The 20,314-nt window shown below is 52.8% G+C and overlaps 1 protein-coding gene across 2 annotated transcripts; it reads left to right on the top strand.

The window, feature by feature from the left end:
* The first annotated feature begins 4,042 nt into the window (after positions 1-4,042).
* Positions 4,043-19,952, top strand: SFT2D1 (SFT2 domain containing 1). 2 transcript variants are annotated; one of them, XM_042987511.1, is made up of 8 exons: positions 4,044-4,201; positions 10,052-10,138; positions 10,904-10,986; positions 12,164-12,245; positions 14,356-14,391; positions 16,080-16,138; positions 17,811-17,840; positions 19,442-19,952. In XM_042987511.1, the coding sequence occupies exons 1-8, from the start codon at positions 4,139-4,141 to the stop codon at positions 19,479-19,481; spliced, it is 480 nt and encodes a 159-aa protein (XP_042843445.1). In that variant the 5' UTR covers positions 4,044-4,138; the 3' UTR covers positions 19,482-19,952. The 2 variants fall into 2 exon arrangements, with proteins under 2 accessions (XP_042843446.1, XP_042843445.1); XM_042987512.1 differs by lacking the exons at positions 17,811-17,840; positions 19,442-19,952 and adding an exon at positions 17,648-17,794 and having other exon boundaries at positions 4,043-4,201.
* Positions 19,953-20,314: the final 362 nt, after the last annotated feature.

Genomic DNA, 20,314 nt, shown 5'->3' with positions numbered 1-20,314 from the left:
TTCGCCCTTCCTGGAGCGCAGAGCCCGAGGCAGGGCTCGAACTCGTGGATCCCAAGATCCTGACCTGAGCCGAAACCAGGAGTCAGACGCTTAACCCACTGAGCCACCACCCAGGTGCCCCTAACTTATTATGTCTTTTATGATTATCACTGTGGCCTTTATTCTAAAAACACGGGAAAGTTGTTGAAGGTTTTTAAGCAGAGGATGGGATGAGAGGCACGGATTTAAAAGGACCTCCACACTGAAGAAAGAGAAGGCCCTCGGCAGCCAGGGCATGGAGAGGGGCTACAGGTGGGGAGGGACTGGAAGTACCCGCCAGGGGTGACACCGCCGCTCTGGGATCACCTTCTCAAACCGTGGGGCTTATTGGCCCCCATGTCTGTCTCCCCTTGGGGCAGGTAGGTATGTCTCCGAATCGCCCCACTGCCCCTGCTGACCGGGTGGAGGCGTGGGGGTGGGGCTACCCCTCTGTGCCCCACGCACCTGCCTTGTGTCACCGCCCTGGCAGTGGTGGCCGGGCAGCTAACTTTCTAGGGGCTGTCAGGAACGGAGCTGGGAAATGCCACGGGGAGAATGGAGGTCTGTGCGGACAACCAGGGAGCGTTATTAGAACGTAGGCTGTTTTTCCGAAGGCGCGTCTCCTCTGTTCTCGTCTCAGACATGTTCCTCGTAAGCAAGGACTGGAGTCTTTGGACTGGAGTCTTTCCTCTGGTCTGAGCACCCTGCCACCCCCCCGCGCTCCCCTCTGCCCAGGCCTCCCCTGGCCCCCCGCACTCTCCTCTGACCCCGGCCCCTTCTGCCATGAGCGCACAGACGACTATAGCAACAGACCTGCTTTTCTCTCTGCACAAAGCACTCTGGGGCCTCAGTCCTTAAGGAAGATTCGATGTTACTAGTTGTGTCAGGAGTTGCTACCATGTCTGGAGAAGTGGTTGAAATCAGCTCAAGAGAGAGAGTTTTAAAAGACCCATGAGGGGCAGTCGGTTAAGCCTCCGACTTCAGCTCAGGTCATGCTCTCGCAGTCCATGAGTTCAAGCCCTGTGTCGGGCTCTGGGCTGATGGCTCAGAGCCCGGAGCCTGCTTCTGATTCTGTGTCTCCCTCTCTTTCTGCCCCTCCCCCGTTCATGCTCTCTCTGTCTCAAAAATAAGTAAACGTCAAAAAGAAATTTTTTTAATAAAAAATAAATAAAAGACCCGTGATTAGACATTAGGAGATCTTTCCCAGACTTGTGGGTTCTGCACTCTTTCTAAGCTGCTTCTAACTGCTCAGGGCTTAGAATTTCAATTTCAAGGGTCATTTCCTGCCTGGACACTTAAGAGTGTCGGACACATTCAATACTTTCTGCCAAGTGCTTTATACAGTCTTAAGAGATGGGAGTGGGACATTTCAAAGGTTCTAAAGTATCTTCTTTCAACATGCTTGGCATGCTGCCACCGGGGAAGGGTCCCCACACCCTTTCTGATGCTCCTGTCCTAAGAAGCCCTCTGGGAACCAAGCCAACGTCACCAAAGTCAGTGGGAACAGGGGTGGTGGTTTGTGCACCGGGCCCCTTGGGGGCACGGCTCTGGGAAAGCAGCCTGGGAGACGAGGCCTTCTTGTGCGGACATTAGATGGCCCTTAGCGCTAGGCTTGGGGCCATTCAGAACAGTGAAAAACACGGCAGGTTTGTGTGGTTTTGCTACATCACCAAAAATGGCACTCGTGTACGGTGGGAGCCGAAACAAGAAGGCAGGGAGGGTGTCACCTCGCTCCCTCTTAGCTGGGCCCACGCACCCCAGGTGACTCTGCTTTTTCACTGTTCTGCGCAGGTCCTTCAGCGACCATGAAAACGTGTCCAAGCATTGATTCTGGGGCTACAAAGGAACTTATGAAGAATGAGGATCTAGGGCTGCGGTGTTTTCTTTAATCCTGGTAACAACCCTGCAAGGGAGGAGCTGTTATCTTATCGCCTTGATTTTCACACCTGAGAAAGCGAAAGGCTTGAGTTGTTGGTTCAAAATCCCGAAGTAACAAAATGGGGGAGCTGGCACTCTAGCACAGGCAGGCTGGCTTCAGAGCCTAGACTCAGTGTTGTAGGACCTCTTTTAAGGTTTGTACTTTCAATGAACTTTGTGCAGTATATTTCAGGAAACTAAGCTTGGCTCATGAGGCACAAGAAGTGAAAGATCCCAAACCACACTCTTAAACCTCCAGTGTTATTTTCCAAGAGAAATTTCTTACGCCCAGGTACAGGTCGAAACACAGGAAGTTGCCCTTTTTAGGTCAAAAGTAGTTGGGCTTTCCCAGTTTTACATGGTTCAACCCCATATCTCCTTGGAAAACTTTCTCTCCATTTCCAGAGATATTGGTTTATTTCCTCTTTTGGCATATGGAAAACTAAAGTTACTACACTTCAAATCGAAGTCTCTGAACAATGTACAGACATACCTTTTTATTGACTAGAAGTGTACAGATTTGTTATCTTACAGCAGACATTTATCATCTATTTTCCGATCTTTTAAAATTAAGGACAAAAAGATAAGATCTCAGGCTTTGGTAGAAATAGGCCAAATAGAAGTATTTTCTGCCCCCCAAATACTGAGCATTGGACCGTTTTCTCAGAGCAGTATATGATCTGCTTTTTTAGGGGTCTAATAATACCTGTATTTATCTCATTGGGATTAGACAACATCTCTACTGAAGACAGTAGCATGGATAATAAAAGTCTTCAGGGGTCCGTCCACCTTTTAACTGTCAGCTCTTAGGAATCTGGGTGATGTAACAAAACAAAATAACATGCTTCCATTATGGTCTTGGCAAAGTGAAAAGCAAAAGCTATCCCTTGGTGACCTTAGGGTAGTATGTTTGTGGAAAACTCCAAGATACCCTGAAATTCATGTTGTACGGGCAGCCCTCATTTTTAATCTCTCTTTAAAATATCCATGGTGGATAACAAGAAAAAAAAAAAGCCACTTCCTCGTTTGCTGGCGTTCATTCACCCAGGACCAACCAGAGAACAGTAAACAGCTGTTCAGAGGTTCACAGTGTTTATGCAAAACCGGACAGATGGGTTGGATTATCTCTTGCTTTCCTGAGTAGGGTCTCGCTCTTTCAAATTCCTGGTTGGAAGATAAACTGAGTACAGGAGCACCTCTCACAAATAAAAAGGAAGAAGGCATCCTCCTGTTATTTCAACTGAGATGCTCCCAAGTACATCTATTCTCATTTAACCTTGAAAAGTAGGTGCTCCGTCCTGAGATGGGGCTGGGAGAGAGCTGAGCCCCAGCGCCACCTGGCGGTCAGCACACGGAACCGGGTGCCCCAAAGCCGGCCCTCCCTCCCTCCTTGACTCGTCCCAAGTGCAGATGTTTGGAGCACTTCACTCTTAGTAAGGAGACGTCCGCTTTGGAACTGAACCCCCGTCAGTATTCCCGAAATGGCCCTCAGTAGTCTCCTGGGGTCAGGCCTGAACATCACATTTGTTGCACGGGATGTTGAGGCCGCTGCACTTGATGTTGGTGTGCAGTGCCGGACGCTGGACTTAATAGTACTGGGTGTCGGGGCAGCAGCGCTAGACCCTGGGGCTGCAGTACCGGACGCTGGGGCTGTAGCGCTGGGGGACAGGCTGGCAGTACTAGATCTGGGGCTCCAAGACTGGACGTGGGGGTGTCGGGGCTGCAGTGCCGGGGCTCCGGTCTGGGGCACCCGCCGTGGGTCTGCGGTGCGGAGCGCCGACACCACGCGCGAGGACCCGCGTTCGCGGGTGTATTCGTCCTACAGCAACGGCTGTGCGTCCGCCGCGACCCGACGCCAGGTGAAGGGAGGCGGCGCCCGCCGCGGTCCGAGGGGGGTGGTCACCGCCACCGCCAGGCTGGCCCGCGGGAAGGGAAGGGGAGGGAAGCGACGGCCGCGACGCCCACGCCCGCCGCTCGCAGGCGCGGACCCCGACCCCGGCCAGACGGGCGCCGGCGCGCAGGTGCGCGCTGCTAGATAGCGGCGGGGGGGCCGCGCGGGCGCGCCGGAAGCGGGCGGCCCGGACTTCCGGTCTCGTGGGGTTTCGGGTTCCGGCTTCCTGGTTCCGGGTTCCGGCAGGGCTCGGGGGGCCGGCAAGCGGGGGCCGGCAAGCGGGAGCCGCCGGGGCGGCGGCGGAGCAGGGCCATGGAGAAGCTGCGGCGGGTCCTGAGCGGCCAGGACGACGAGGAGCAGGGCCTCACCGCGCAGGTAGCGGGCTGGGCGGGGGGGGGGGTCCTGTGCGGGCCGCGTTGCGGAGGGACGACTCCGCCGCCTCCCGGGGAGGCTCTGGGGAGCCTCCCCGGTTTTCGTGGCGTCTGCAGAGGCTCGCTGTGAGACCCACCCCACGCCCCGCTTTTGGCCTTCTGACCCTCGGGAGCCCCTCTGCTGCCCGTCTTCGCGCCCCCGGATCAGCCAGCCGCTCTCAGCCCAGCTCCGCTGGGTTTGCTGCGCTCGGCCTGGACCCTGAACCCGGCTGGGCAGCGCCAGCAGGTGGGCAGCGGCTTTGTCCTGCGAGCCGCAGCGAGCCCAGAGCTTACAGTCCCGTGCGTCCGCCGTGGAGGCGGACGAGGCGCTGGGAGTGCGTGTGTGCGTGTGTCTTTTGGGAGTAGGGACGCAGGAGAGGGGCGGGGAAGGTCGTTGAAAAAGCGAAATACGCGGAATTAGAAGTTGTCCGTTAGGGCATCGAGCCCCTGCCACAAGGTTAACCGTAAAACAAAAACATCCTTTGCTTCTGCGCTCTGAGCCGGGAGGCTTGATGAGGGTTACTTCCTCTGGCGAGAGGTTTAAAAATAGCAGTGGAGCAGGAACTGCTTCGTAAGTGTTTCTGTGGCGCGCATGCTGACAACCGTTACTGGCCTGTCCCGGGAGCGGGGCGCTTACAACCCATAGTGCTGCCCGAGGGTCGTTTGTTAGTCCCTTTCCATTCCCATCTCCCTTCCTTGTCGTGTTTCACTCAGCACTTCTTGTGGCCAGGGTTCTAGGCTAGTCTGTGGGGGCTCAGGGGCTGGCAGAGAAGCCTCGGCTCTCAGGGGACGCTGTGACCAGTTGGGCCAATCACAGTGGCAACACAAGAATCCACGAGCGGTAGGTAGTGTGAGAAATGCCACTAGGGCAGTAATGGCTCACCCAACTCATTGATGGAGCCACTCTTTTGTTCCCCACCGTATGCCCCACGTCTGTGCTATATAGTACAGGACCCAGAGCCGCGTGTGGTTTTTTACATTTGCATTAGTGAAAATTAAATACAGTTTGGAATTCTTTCTTAGTCACACGGGTCACATTTCAGGTGCTCGGGAGGCACACGTGTTAGTGGCTGCTGTACAGGACAGTATGTGAGTGGGACATCTCGTGGCGGAAAGTTCTGTTGTACTGAGCCGCTCTAAGCCTTGGGGACAGGGAGGTGATAGTGCCCCTTTTCTTGAGCCCACAGTCTAGAGGGGAGAGAGATGTTGAGAATAGTCCAGAAAAGGGGGAAGCTGACGATGCAGGCAAGAGAGGGGATCATTGCTGGGGTGCCGTCCAGGAGTGGTTGGGAAAATCCCAGGAGATGGGACGTGTGCACAAGAGAGGGGGCCGGCCTTGGCCAGCTCACGCAGGCTGGTGTGCGGGCGACACAGCTCCAGGTGCTGCCTTCGGAGCGGGAGAGGATTCTCCCCCGACTCCTTAGCTGTCCACACTGAAACAGGAAATGAGGTTGCCAGGTGGAAGTTTGGAGGGGGTGAGCGTTGAAGTTCAAGGAGGTGCGAAGTGGTTGGTTAGAGAATAGGAAAACGAATGGAGGGGAGCAGCGTTGGGACTGTTCGCAGCACAGGGCCCCACCTGTGGGCAGTGGTCCTGAATTTGAAGCGGGAGTCACGTTCGGCAGCAGGAGGGCAGGGCAGGGCTGGCAGAGTTGGATTTCACCAGGGTTCACATTTTGCCCAGTGAATGCGTCAGAGGGACAGAGGGCCGAGTGATTATAGGAGGGCAGCCAGGGTGGGGGCGGGGGTGCTGGAGGGTAGGGGCTGGTGATCGGAAGGAGGACGCTTGAAACCGAGGTCACGGAGATTGTCGACACGTGGTGCATTTATTGCCAGAGAGAAGGGGCTTGGTTGACGTAAGGTGCAGAATTCGACCTTTGGAGGAGAGACGCTCGAGAAACCAAGAGTCTTAGAGTTTGGAAGCTGGCTTACCGCGGTGATGAAGTCACCAGTTCAGACAGGAGTGGGGGGATGGTAGTAAGCCCCGTGCAGAGTCCGTACGAGAGCAAGAGGTGTGATGGGGCAGTGATGGGGGTGACCCAGGGGATGGTAGTGACAACAGTGAGAAGCAGCAGCCGGTGGCCTGGCGTGATGGCAGGGTCTTGGAGGAGGCGTTTCTGGGGCTGAGGAAGGGAGGAGAGTGGCAGTGAACCCCCTAGTGATCAGGACCGGCGGGGGGGTTCTTGAGAAGATGGGGCCCCCCCTTGGCGAGTGCAGGCAGCGGGGAACGGGGCGGGGAGGATGCCAGGAGCTGCTGCTGGTACCCGGGTGGTGTCCCTCGAGTGTGGCCGGCCGGACACGCAGGAGCCGGAGTTGGAGGGCTTGATGGAATTGGCTCAGGGCAGACTGGGGAGGTGGCCAGACAGCGGAGGAGGGATCTGAGATCTGGGACTGCCCCATCGTCCTGCTGAGGGTGGACAGGGTGGAGGCCAGAGTTCGAGGCACGTCCCCAGAGGCCTTCAGCAGGACCACCCGCTCTGGCCGCTGCCCTCCCTGCCCTCCAGCCTGGGAGCTGCCTGATTTCCCCTGCAGCACATCCCGCCCCTGCTGTTCTGTTCGCTGGGCATTTGCTTGTTTGAAGTCACCCCCCCCCCCCAGTCTCCCCCCCGCCCCCCCCCCCGTAGCCGCCCCCAGTAGCCAGTTAAAGCACTAGGCCACGTGAGAGGGCACTTCCTGCCTTGGAGCACTTTCTGCGATAGAAGCAGCAGGAGGCTGGAACCCAGGAAGGGCTGGTTTCCCTCTGGGCCATTCCCCCAGGGAGTCGGCCCTGCCCGGGGCTCCACTCACTGTCAAGGGAGCAGCACACAAGGGGCTCGAGGGAGCCTGATGTCGGGGAGCAGATGTGGGGCGCAGGTGCAGGGAGGGCGAGACCCTGAGCGGCCCGTGGAGCTGGCACCCGGGAGCACTCCGTAGGTATTTGCTGAATGGATGAGCAGAGGCCGGAGGGAATCAGGCGAGCTTTTTCTTCAAGACGGGAGAGGCCCAGTCACGGGGACAGGTGGAGAGACATGGTCTCAGGGAGAGAACTCGGGGCGCTCTTGGGGGTGCGGAGCTGACAGTGCAGGTTCCCAGAGAAGGTGGAGGGCTGGGCTCTAGGGCAGGGCGCACCGACCTCCGTGGTGATCCGAGGGAAAGGAGAGAGGTTCTCGAGGTCGGCGCGGTGGTTCGGCGGCAAACGGTGGAGGGAGGGCGCGTTGATGGTTTCCGTTTCGTGTGAAAGACGGGGAGCTGCCCGCCGGAAGTGTCAGGACAAGACTGGAGGTTTGAGCAGTCAGCGGGCCACGGAGCCAGAGGCAGACAGACATCGCTGTGTCACGTCAGGCTGCCGGGCAGGCAGGGCCCGCCGGAAGGTGCCGATGACCTGAGCACCTGGCTGTGAGCCCCCCGTCCTGCCGTCGGACCGCCCAGAGGAAGAGGACGGCAGGCTGGAGTCGCGGTGGGATTTTGCCAGATGGGTGCGGCGGAAGGGGGATTCCAAAGGCCCTCCTGAGTCGGCGTGGCGTGGGAGTTCCGCAGAACAGAAGGGAGGAGGACCGGGGGGCTGGCTAAGGGGACCCAGAGGCCGCGGTGCAGCCGGGACACGAGCAGTTGAATCAGCGTGGCCACCGTCGGGGCCGGACGTCGGGGGCCGGGAGCTGCCGCTTGAAGTTTGGACGTGGGCTGATTCCGGGCGGTGAGAGTGGCCTGGCTCACTGAGTGCACTGGAGGGCAAAGGTCACGGGGACTAGGGGGCGAGGCGCAGGGAGGCCGGGCCGTCCGTGTGGATGCCGAAAGCATCCGACACTCTGCCGGGATGCAGGGTGGGACCTGTGATCAGGGGTCCCGAGTGGGAGAGGATGACCAGAGAGCAGTAGGTGACGGGAGTGGGGAGGGCAGGGGTGGCCGTTGACGCGTGAGCCTGCCAGTCAGGGGAGGGGACTGGGTCAGGCGCAGGGCGCCCGGGAAGGTGGGGTGACGATCCCACTCAGGAGAGTCGCTGGACACCTGTAGCCTGTGTTCGCCGTCGGCTCACCTTCGGCTCTTTACGCTGAGCTCAAGACCGGTCTTTGCTCGCGGGTTGAGTATTCCGTATTTACGAATAGAAATAACTCGTTTCGGTTTCGGTTTTAAGATCACCCCGTGGAAATGGTAATAGGGGGAGACGCCTCCTGTGGTGCAAATAGCTGAGCCGACAGGAGAGCAACAGTGGGGTGATTTAAACTTGTAGAAGAAAGTGCAGACGACACGCGCCCGCGTCGCGGTGTCCTCACCCTGACCGTTCGGCCCCTGCCCTGCACGTGTCGCGGGCCGCCTCCCGTGTCGTGCTCCACCTCTGGGCTTTGTTGTGCTCTGTGTAGCAGGGACACTGTTGGCGGGCGCCCTTCTGGTCCCGTGAGGTTCAGATGCTTTCACGGGCCGGTCTAGCCTTCTCGTACAGTGGAGCGATTCTGTACACGGGGGACGTTGCTGGAAGCAAGAGTGGGAATTAAAGCAAATTTTTGAAAAAACATTTGTTAAATGTGTTAAAAAGTGATGTGTGTTACATTTACAATCTTTATTTAGTTATTTTTATCTACTTTTCATGCTGCATAAGGACTCCCAGACTAACCTGTCGAGGTAAGGAATGTAGCCAAAGGTATTTTGAGCTTTCGCATATAAAATTTTCTGGTTTTGCTTCATTATTCTCGAGAATACATACGAAGCGTGTCTCATTTTTGAGTATATACGGTAACGGAAGTCAGAAATGACATGTTGATACATGAGTTCTCAAGATCTGTTTCTAGTTTCTTGAGGCAGCCGCTTTTGTCCCGCCCCAGCCTCACTGGGACAGAAGTTGCAAGAGTGTGTTGCCTGCTCCCCCCCCCCCCATCAGTGTGTCAGGAGCGGGGTCACTGCCGCTCTCTTCCCTCACCGTTTGGTCAGAATTTACACAGCATACAGGAATGCTCTTGCTCTAGCATAAATGATCTTTCCAGTAATGTGTTTTTAATAATGGGTGAGGGGGTCCCTAGGGCTTTCCTGAGTTGGTTTTAAGTGAACTTTTATAACACATGGAAATGATCACCCCTGCTGGCTGCCCAGGTCCCCGTCGCGGGGCGGGTGTACCCATCTCCCAGCGGCTCACCCTGGAGGTCCTGCAGTCACCCCACTTTGCCCACAGCCAGGGACCGGCTGACGGGAGGTGGGTTCCGGAAGGCTGGCCCCCTGCCTCGAGGCAGAAGTGACACTGAGGTGCGGGGTGATGCTGTAGGTCGGGGCTGAACTCCAGCCGACGCCACATCAGGTCCCCCTTCCCCGTCCAGCCCCCCGACTTTCTACGGGGTTTCTCCTGAGAGCAGTTCGTGTACCAGATCCCTGTCTCAGGCTCTGCCTCAGGGAGCCTGCCGTATGCGACCTCCGGTGGGGATGCGGGGAGGCGGTGAGCCCTGCGTGCCGGGACCGTCTCCGCATCGTCGGTCCACAGTCCGCTTGTCTTGTTTCTTTAAGCCCTGAGTATTTTATAACACGCATCACACGCTGTGTCCACTGGTCCACGTTCGGTGCGCCTGGCGTCCCGCCCAGGTAAGGCCCTGGAGAACCGGGAGCCCAGGGCTGCTGTCACAGCTGCTCTCGCACCTGGGCAGGGCTCTCGGCTTCTCAGGACCATGTGAGTCCCAGGTCATGTTCACATCCCCCTTGGTAGCCGTGGACTGTGGCTCTTCGCCAAGTCCCGACCATGTGCAGCATAAGACCGATTCCCCGTACGGGTTAAAATGAAACTTGGCCATAATTCAGCATGAAGAATCAGATTGGTTCATGGCAGGTTAAGAACGTGATCTGATCTCCCTTCCTCTTTAAGGTCCTGGATGCCTCGTCCCTTAGTTTCAACACCAGGTTGAAGTGGTTTGCGATCTGCTTCGTGTGCGGCATTTTCTTCTCTATCCTTGTGAGTTAAAGCTTCGTGTTGCCCGATCGCTTTTACTTTTTGTCAGACCGATGACCCTGGGTAGTGGCAGCGAGCAGCCTGTAGTCGATCGCAGTGAGTCTGTTTCCACGGGATGTATGTCGCCTGAAATAGGGGCGAGGAGATCAGGACGGGGAGGCGTTCACATTTCATGGGGTTTAGGGGCTGTGAAAATAATTTAAAAAAAAATTTTTTTTTTTTAATGTTGATTTATTTTTGAGACAGAGAGAGACAGAGCATGAACGGGGGAGGGGCAGAGAGCGAGGGAGACACAGAATCCCAAACAGGCTCCGGGCTGTCAGCACAGAGCCCGACACGGGGTTTGAACTCACAAACTGTGACACCATGACCTGAGTTGAAGGTGGACGCTCAACCGACTGAGCCCCGAAAATCTTTTTTTTTTTTTAAAGAAAACCCCATGTGTGTAAAGAGCTGCAGGGTCAGGAATCGAGATGCCTTAACTACTTTGTTTAACTTGCCGTTTACGGGGCCTGTTGACCTAAGAGTGAGGTTGACTCACGTGCGCAGGGGAGGTTGTGTTACCGCTAAGTTGTGCGCACCGACCCGCAAAACAGGCAGAAGGCTCAGAGTCGATGACCAGGAAAGTTAACTGCCTTTTTAGAACTAAAAAAGTCCGCATTGGCGCATTTATACTTAAACTGCATATTATGTAATGATCGTCCGTAGCGCGTTTGTGTTTCAAGCTGTCACGGTGGTGTCATGATTTTAAAATCTGTCTTAACTCAGGGAACTGGATTACTGTGGCTTCCCGGGGGCATCAAGCTTTTCGCAGTGTTCTACACGCTCGGAAACATCGCTGCGCTGGCCAGGTACGTGTGGAAGCCGGGCTCTTCGGGTCGTTTGGGTTGCTGTTGCCATCGCAGTCTTCCTTCCCGGTGAGCGCTTCGTGCTAGGGTCTGCTTCTGTAGCTGCACAGTTGATGTTCGCTCAGGAAACGTTTATCGTTCCCTGCCGTGGGCCAGCGGCGCGGCGGAGTGGGGCGGGCAGGGGGAGCCGGCGTTTGGGGCACTTGCCGGGTGTTTCTCTCCGTTACCCCAGTGTGCGATCCTTGGAGCCGGGTGAGTCCCTGCCCCGGGGGTGTGCCCAGTGAGGTGACCAGGCGCACTTCCCACCAGACCGTCCTCCGGAGCCCCGCTCCCTGCTTGTGAAGCCGCGTCTTAGTGAGAGAAAGGACCGGCCCTCCAGCCGACCAGCCCGAAGAGCCGGCCTTGATGGTGGCGAGCACCGGCGAGCCCAGTGGCATTTCGGATCGGGCTTTCGCACATTCCTGTCTGAGGATCTTTGGTGCATGTTTGGGTGTTTGGATGTCTGTTGAAGTAGCTGTCAGAGGCAGGAGTTAGCTTTCCCAGGTGACCTTCTGTCTCCTCCGGAACTTTCTGGATCAGAGGTAGTCACGTGAAGCTGTGTGAGCTGAGACCAAGCTCAGCCCGCTTTCCTGGGCCTGTGCCTGCAGGCCTTCCCTTCCAGGCTCCGGTCTGAGCAGAGCCCAGCTCAGCACGTGCATGTGTGGCCGCTGTCGGGGGCTTTAAACGGACCGGTGTCCGGAGGGCGTCGTTCATCGCTCTGGCCCGTCACGGGCGGAAATGAGGAAGGGTAGTGACTGAGTTGGGGCAGATTGGAAGCAGATCACCTGTGAGTTCAGGATCCCTCCGACCGCCAGTAATTTGTAAAAAGGCATTTATGTGTGTCATGGGAAACTAGATTAAAGTTTCCTTTTGGGGCACCTGGCTGGCTCAGTCCGTAGAGCATGTGACTCTTGATCTCAGAGTCATGAGTTCACGCCCCACGTTGGGCCTAGAGCTTACTTAAATAAACAAGTCTAAAAAAAAAAAAAAGGTTTCCTTTTAATATTAAAGAAAAATATAAGTGATTTAGTGAGAAATTTTTATTCGTAAACCAGCACGGGATGTCTTTTCTTGAAAGCATTTTTGTTTATATGGCCAGACAAATTACAGATTCATCTCTGCTCCTGTTTGTTTCAAATAGTACGTGCTTTTTAATGGGACCCATGAAGCAGCTGAAGAAAATGTTTGAAACGACAAGATTGCTTGCAACAATTATTATGCTTGTAAGTACACACTGACAGTTCAAGCCTTGGGACGTGTCTTGCGTTACTGCTCTGCAGATGGCTGCCCGCCCTTCTGTCTGTCCTGTTCTGTTTCTTCGCTGCCCGTATGTCACCCTCACGTCCTTAAGCCTGTGTGTCTGCAGGAGGTAGATGGTACAACATCGCCTCAATTGGCCGACTCGCGAAATCCCGCCTCCTGTTGCACGTGCCTGGCGTCGGGGCTCCGTGGGTTCAAAGCGGAGCTTGGAGGTGCTTGAACGCTGTTTCCAAGCCCCGCGGAGCACCTCTAACCAGATGCGTGTGCTCTCGGGGAGGTGGGGCTGGAGTACGGGTCTCCTCCGGGGCCACTGGAGTCCTCTCGGGGACGCTGGGCTCAACTGACGTAGCCGGCCGTCTGGCTTTGGTGCCTTCCCGTGTCACCGTTTGTACTCCCAACAGCGTGGCTTCTGTGGCCGGACCTGTGAGTGTGCCAGGTCCCTGTCACCAGACTGTGCACGGCTGCCAGGTCGTCACCCTGACACCTGGCGTTCTCTTTATCTGTGAACCGGGCGAGGGGCGGTTAACCGTTTTCATGCCGCACCTTTTGGGTTCTCGGCTGACGTTTTGGGGTCCCGGGCCGAGGAACTCGAGTGTCCCCGCGTGCACTGAGCCCCCGGCTCCCAGCGTGTTCATCTGAGTCTCTGGCAGGTTCCTCTTGCCTCTTTAACGCACGTTGTGGAGCGTAAGGTCATCGTATCGGCCGGTTTGTCCTTGTAACCAGTGCTAAGCTTCTGGACGCAGCTCATTCTCAACCATAATGTGTGTCTCCTCCCACCTCGTTACCAGAGGGAACACCTGTTTTAGACTAACTTCTCGTTCGTGTCCTTTTTCACTGTCGTCATAGTTTAGTACCGTATTTCTGATTTTTCCAGTTAGAATTTCGTGTATTAGCACGTACAGAGATACATTAACACTCAACTTTGTCTGGGTTACTGGAAAGTTATCTCATGCTGTTAGACCGTGAGAAGTTTATATTTCACTAGGATTTTTTGGAGACTGGCTTTGCGTAGAGTCTCCTGGAACCCGTCTTAGTTGTGTATAAGCATCAAGTCGAGAAGGCTGTGTAAACATTTAGAAATGTAGACCGTTTCCCAGAAGAGACCATTAAGTATTTATATGACACGACTTCGGTGATGACTCCGGTCAGCATGTCCACCTGACTGTTCTGTGTGGTCTCATTTGCTGCTCACGTAAGATTTTGCCTGATAATGACCGTGCGCACATACGGCCACTCACGTGGCGTCTCCTCAGTGCCAGCCCCCACCTCAAGCATGTCACAGACCAGTTCTGCTTCGTTCATTGCCGGAGCCCTTCAGAGCATGTGGGTAGACAGCGTCCTCATTTTCAAGAGAAGATGACTGGAGTCTGAACCCAATGACTGATTTAACACTCGGAGCGTCAAAGCCTAGGGCTCTCTGTCCGCCAGCCTCCTGCTTGTCACTGTTGCTGTCACCTGCCCCTTGGGGGACCCAGGGATGTGGAGTGGTGCTGTCATCTTCTGCATGGAAATCATTACAGTAGATTCCTTCCGTTAAGTAAAGTAGATTTAAGTAAAGTCGAATTACTGGGCGTCCCCAGTCATACTAAGCTCTCTGTTGGCGATATTCTGTTACCAGACACTGACACAAGCACGCGTAAGAACGGCTGTCGTCTGGGACTAAGAGGGTGGGTGTCGTGACGAGCACGGAGTCACGTGTAGAAGGGTTGAGTCCCTCCGTTGTACACCTGAAACTAACAGAACGCTAGATGTTAATTGTACAAGAATTAGAAAAATTGAAGATCAAATTAAAAGAACAGCTGATATCACTAAACCATTCCTCAAGCATCCTTTCCGTTGATTTGATCAACGGATTGTTCACTAGGAGCTTCCAGTTCGCCTGGGAACACTGCAGTCACGGACTCGAGGGGAGGATGAACTTGGCTCGCAGTGTGGAATGCGGCTAGACTTGGCCGCGGCTCTGATCTTGTCCCGTAGTTTTATTATGCGTGCAAACGATGCAGATTAGTTTATGACTTTTTTTAAGGTTTTGAAAGGACTCACATTTGCAATTTTTTCTTTCCTTTCCTATAGCTGTGTTTCATACTTACGCTGTGCGCTGCTCTTTGGGTAAGTATGTCAGCTGCGCCTGCTTTCTGCTAACTGGCCCCTCACCGTCATGCTCACCCTGCTGTCCCGAAGGAGCTCAAAGTCTGGCTTCTTGAAGCCCACAGAGGTTGGGTGTCCCTAACATTGTGTATCGTGACATGAGCTTAGTGGCTACACTCGCGATGAACCCCGCCATCCAACACAGGCGGGCTCCTGCTTGCCTCTGGAGCACACTGACCCGACCCTGACGGCTCCTGGGCTCCCAGGGGCTCCTGCTGGGGTCTGTCTGCTCTCGTCTGCGGTGCTCACGAGCCGGGCCATCCTCTCCCCTACGGCAGAGAGGAGGCCGCTGATGAGGGAGTGCGTTTCGAGTCGCAAGATGTCAAAACTAATACGAAAGGGCAAGAAAACAAACCAAAACAAATCAGCAAAAGGGGGCGCCTGGCCGGCCTGGTCGGAAGACCGTGTGACTTGATCTTGGGGTTGTGACTTTGAGCCCCACGTTGGGTGCAGAGGTTACTTTAATTAATTAATTTTTAAGAAGATGTAAAATCGCTTAAAAAAAAAGGGCGGGCGGGCAAAAGAACTTCAATATACCTGTTACTGTTAAGGTGAACGGCTCTTCATTAGCCTGAAGTTCAGCACACTTTCCAGTGCTCCTGATTATTTATTTGCCCCCTCCCACCCCCCATCTACTTAGGGATTTGAGGTGGTTCGTGAGCTATCAAGAAAACTACACATTAAAAAAAAAAAAAAAAAAACCAAACAGTAGCATATATGTTCTAGAAATATTCTGTGTCAAAATGGACTGAGCTTTAATTGTGTGACAATTCTCACACCTCATTTCTCAATGATGACTGAAAGAATATTCTTTAGTTTTTTTCATGTTTGTTTATTTTTGAGAGAGAGAGCGTGAGCACGAGTGGGGGTGGGGCAGAGAGGAAGACACAGAATCCAAAGCAGGCTCCAGGCTCTGAGCTGTCAGCACAGAGCCTGACTCAGGGCTCGAACCCACAAACCGTGAGATCATGACCTGAGCCGAAGTCAGAGGCTTAACCGACTGAGCCATCCGGGCGCCCCTAAAAGAATGTTCTTAAACAGTATTTGCATATCTGCATGGAACATTGAGTTTTGGCCTTGGTCTAACAGCCTATTTATTTATAGGCAGTAAGTTAAAATGAATAAAGAAGTAAGCAAAAATAGAAATGGACAAGGAATTCTAAAAATAGGCCATTTTAAAACCGAAACTGTTAATTTTACGTTATTCTAGAAGATCACGATAAGATGCCGTTTTTCTTCAAAAAGTAACTCCAGGAGCAAGAGAGAAAGGAGTAAAGGGTGCACATCCCACCCAGGACAGAGATCGGATAGCTCCGTGGGGTTTTCAGGGCTGACTTTAGTACAGGTGGCGTCGACTTGGGGAGCTGGCGGGAGAGCACTGGCGCGTGCCGCCTCGCGCGGTTACTTCGGGGACACTCCCTCGGTGCCCTGTATTCCCAGCGTCTAAATTGATACGGAGACTTTAGAAAGGAAAGACGCTTCATGGAGATTTAAATTTCGGATCTACCGAGTCTCAAATTTGTCACGGTAAAACTTAACAACGTAAATGAAGCTGTCTGCATTTTCGAAGGGGAGGAATTGAAACCTGTTTGAGGAAAATAGTTTTAAAGATTCCTAACCTGCTGTTTGTCTGTTTTTGCTGTTGTTAGTGGCACAAGAAGGGCCTGGCCTTGTTGTTCTGCATATTGCAGTTCTTGTCGATGACCTGGTAAGTCTTGCGTAGGCTGCTGAGAAACTGCAAATGCCCTAAGTCTCGATAAGCATTTTATTATGGAGCCTTTGAGCCTGGGAACGTCTAGCCTTTCGTGTGATGGTTCGAAGCATGTGCCCTGGAGGGGACGGACCTCCTGAGAGGTCAGATGAGTGCGATTTGCAGTGTCCCGTGGGACCCACACGTCGCTCGGTGGCGACTGGGGAGGGGTGGGGTCACGCCAGTGGGGGGTGGGGTGCTGTTGCACAATGATGCCCTTCCTTCTCCTTCGTATGAGAAAGAGAAACGACAGCACGTGTAGGGAATACCAGGTGGACGCGTACAAGCGAGGCCATGTCAGGGAGAAGCCCGGGAGAATACTGGCTCTTTGCTCCGTGTTGCCCGATAGTTACAAGGGAGAATTCCCTCTGCCGAACGTGGCCCTGTGATATCTGGCACGTCCCATCTGAATCGTCAGTGAATACAGTTGACCTTCGGCACGAGGGGCACCAACCCCCACCGTCGGAAATCTGTGTATGACCTTTGCCCCAGAACTTAACTACCAAGAGCCTACTGTTGAAGCTTTGCCAGTTTCAGAAACAGTCGATTAATATGCATTTTCTGTATGTGTCCTGTAGTGTGGTCTTACGATTATACCTATTCCTTAATTCTTTTTGGTATTCCTTGGCCGCGGGCTTCATCTGCCAGGTTTTTTCAAAATGGTGCAGATCTCCAGCCAAAAAATTTCCCGGTTGTATTTATTGGGGGAAAAAAAATCCACATTTAAGTGGACCCAATGAGTTCAAACCCACGTGGTTCCACAGAGTCAGCTGCCCATAGTTGCAAATCCCGCTTCTCGGCCTTCCCGCTGCCTGTGGTGACCTGTCCCTCCGAGTATTCGGCCTCGCCCTTCCCTCCCGGCCACATGCTCCCCCTCCCGGGAAGCCTCTTTAGGGTCTGGGCTGCGGCCACTTCCCCCGAGGTGAGTGTGTGATCGGGTTGGTTGCGCCCCTCCTCACACGCCTCGGTGTTTGTCACAGATCCAGTATCTGTCAGAGGGTTTTCCTTCTTCAGAGCTGAGTTCGTGCGCTCCCTGCAGGGGTCAGGCCACCCTGCCCGGGCTCGTGGCCTTCAGCCTCTCCGACGTCGCCCCTGCGAGATCAGTCTTTCCTTGCGCCCTGTTCCCCTCCGCTGGTCGTGGCCTCGACGGGTGTTACCCTATCTATGGGTGGTTTCACTCTTGTTCGGGGAACCGTGGGAAGATGTAAATCCCGTGCCTTGGCCTTTTTCTGTAAGAGGTTGCACTTTGTGGCATCATCCGTACGTGATGGTTGATGTATCCCTGAAGGGGAATGCCGTTTGTTCTCGCTTTACTCTTTTGATCGAAAAGACTTAAAAGGGTGACCTTCTTACCGGAACAGGCCCAGACTGTAGCGGGCGGTCGAGTCCCACAGATGGCTCCTGAAAACACAGAGCTTCTTGTTCGGGAGGCGGGGGGCGGGGAGCAATCATTTGCCCGTTTAACAGGTTCCCGGCTGAAGCTGCTGTTACTGGTCTGGGGCTGTGTTTTGAGGGTTAGTGCACGGCATCGCGCGGCTTTGTTTGTTACGGTGTTGGAGTGTGGCCCCTCGGCACGAAGAAGAGCGGCAGGTGTCTGGATCGTCTCAGCATCTTTGAATTTTTCTTGCAGGTACAGCCTGTCGTACATCCCGTATGCAAGGTGAGACTGTTCAAATTCCATCTTGTCGTTTCTGGTCCTCTGCTGATCTTGACACAGTTACGTGAATTTTAGGATATGCACATTCAAATATGATGTAAAAAGCTGTTTTTCGTAGACTTTCTCTCCGCATGCCCCGCCCTCCATTTACTTTATTTACTTTTTAAATAAGATCAATAGAAGTTTGCAGTATAAAGCAAAACCATTCAGAACATGTGTAGCAACCAGGTTGGAACCTCCTGTTTTTACCAATTAAACATTTACAGTTAGGAAATTTTGACGAGAGATTCCTGATCCTTCCCTGACTGCAAATACTCGGTAAATGGGATGGACAGACACCAGTAAAACAAAATTCTACATTAAAAAAAAAAAAAAACAAAAAAAACCAGGAAGTTAGAAACTGAGGTCTGATACATCGGTGTTTGTTTGAAGCCAGTAGAAACATATTTATTTTATGTGTCAAGAGTAACTACCATTTTCTTGCATTTTTTTCAGAGAAATGTACTAATTTAGTTGTGGAGGGAAAACCCTAATTATAACCTTAAACCTGACCGGTTCAGAAAAGTACTCTGTTGAGGCACAACTTTGCTTCTGGGTGAAATTTGGGAACAGGTTACGTATGAAAAACAGCAAACTCGTATGCCTAATGTGAACAATGAAGGAAACTGTAGAAATACGATTTTTATTCATCTCAAATGGATGATTCTTTCTGATGAGTGCCTATACGGGGTCAACCCAGGTGGGCAGGCTGTCCAGCAGGGGGACCATAGGTAGCTCGCCTGTCCTCGGGGCCCCAGCTGGGAGATGTCGTGCCGTTTCTCAGCAAGAGGACAGGTCACCTAGAAGCGATATCTACCCCTGAAAGACTGAGTTCAAAGCCATGGCCAGGCTACTAGAAAGTGCTTAACCCTCTGCCTTTGAGGGCAGCATATAGAATCTGCTCACACAGCTCTAGTCCCCTGGTGAGTGCTTTCCTTAATTTTTTATTTAGTAAGGTTTTTTTAAAAAAATCTCTACACCCAACGTGGGGCTCAAGTTCCTAACCCCGAGGTCCAAAGTCTCATGTTCTTCTGACTGAGCCAGCCAGGCTCCCTGACTGGTGCATGCTTTTAACAATCCGTATACAAATAGTAATTTTAAATGCATAAAAGCATCAAGTAATAGTTTAAACAAACTGTTTTGGAAAGAAAATGTGAAAGGTGAAGTCTTGTGAATTTTATTTTATTTTTTTTGAATTCTGAGGATTCGTCATAAACGTTTTGCTTTTTAAAATCCAGTTCATTGTTTTAAAACTTGGTTCTTTTGTTAGGTTATTTTTGGTATTTATGTTTATTTCTTTACATCAAGATTAGCATGTGTGCTGGAAAAGATTTCCTAAAATAAATGCCATTTCAGACGTTAAAACATTATTTTGAAATTTCAGTTCCTGATTTCAAGTGATACTCAGCAGAGTTTTAGTTAGAAAATGTTTTGATGGCTTCACTGAGTTCTCTTATAAAACGTCCTCACATGTCTGTCTCTTGGCAGAAATGTTTTGTCCACGTTTGCTCCTGAGGCAGGTTATTATATTGTTTTTCCTTTCTCCCCCCCCCCCCCCCAACCAGGGATGCAGTAATTAAATGCTGCTCTTCTCTCTTAAGTTGAAAATGAGAAATTCTTTGAAAAGAGCATTGGAAGGACTGATGTTGTGTTTTTGGTGAAGTACGCCTTTCCCGATGCAGTAATCACTCCCCCTACAGCTGCCGTGACCGTCGTGACCGTTTTGTGTGCTGGCGGAAAGGCCATGCTTGATTAAACTGTTAAACACTCGTAACGTGAAATTCATGTTGTGTCGTTAACATGCTCTCCCCGCAGATTAGGAGCTTTTAATCTCTGCCAATTGTAAATGATTTTTTCCCTGGTTTTTTAACCTTTCCTAAGCAGCATCTAAGATGTGAATATTTAAGACTGTGCCGCAAGCTCTTTTAAAAATGTCTGGTTTTAAAGTATCTTTTTTTTAAAAAAACACCTTAAATGTGAAAGTTTTTACTTTAAGCTAAAAATTGCTTATCATATGTAATAAAATAATATATAAATCTCGACAATTTTGAAATAAATCCACACTTGGACAAAGAATATTTTCTGGATCAAATTTATAACGTTTTAGGTGGGGGGCACACTGATTGAGTTCTGGCACGACAGAGTGTTTCTGTAGAAAAATGAATGAGAGACAGTCTCTGTCCTAACAATGCTGTGAACATTTGCACAAGATCACAGGACTGTGATGGTGACGGCAGGGAAAAGGGTGTCATCCAGACCGAAAAACACACCAGAAAGTTGAGGAGGAGGGTGGGGCGTGGGGGACGGTTCCAGAGGTGCGAGGAGTGTCCACGGGGCAAGTCGGGTAGGTGAGGGTAGGTGAGGCAGCCCCAGGAGGAAGCTGCTTTCACCCCTGCGCTGGAAGAATGGTTGGGGGTGGGTGGGTGAAGCCCAGCCCC

Source organism: Panthera tigris, chromosome B2 (assembly GCF_018350195.1).
Source record: "Panthera tigris isolate Pti1 chromosome B2, P.tigris_Pti1_mat1.1, whole genome shotgun sequence".
Lineage (NCBI taxonomy): Eukaryota > Metazoa > Chordata > Mammalia > Carnivora > Felidae > Panthera > Panthera tigris.
The sequence above is the reverse complement of the archived record's forward strand: the minus strand, read 5'-3'. Positions and strand labels throughout refer to the sequence as shown.

What these genes read in the sequence shown, in the direction of transcription:
- SFT2D1 (XM_042987511.1), top strand. Translation starts at nt 4,139, where the DNA reads ATGGAGAAGCTGCGGCGGGTCCTGAGCGGCCAGGACGACGAGGAGCAG. An exon ending in GCATTTTCTTCTCTATCCTT is followed by an intron (nt 10,139 to 10,903) that starts GTGAGTTAAAGC and finishes GTCTTAACTCAG; the next exon opens with GGAACTGGATTACTGTGGCT. An exon ending in AACATCGCTGCGCTGGCCAG is followed by an intron (nt 10,987 to 12,163) that starts GTACGTGTGGAA and finishes TGTTTCAAATAG; the next exon opens with TACGTGCTTTTTAATGGGAC.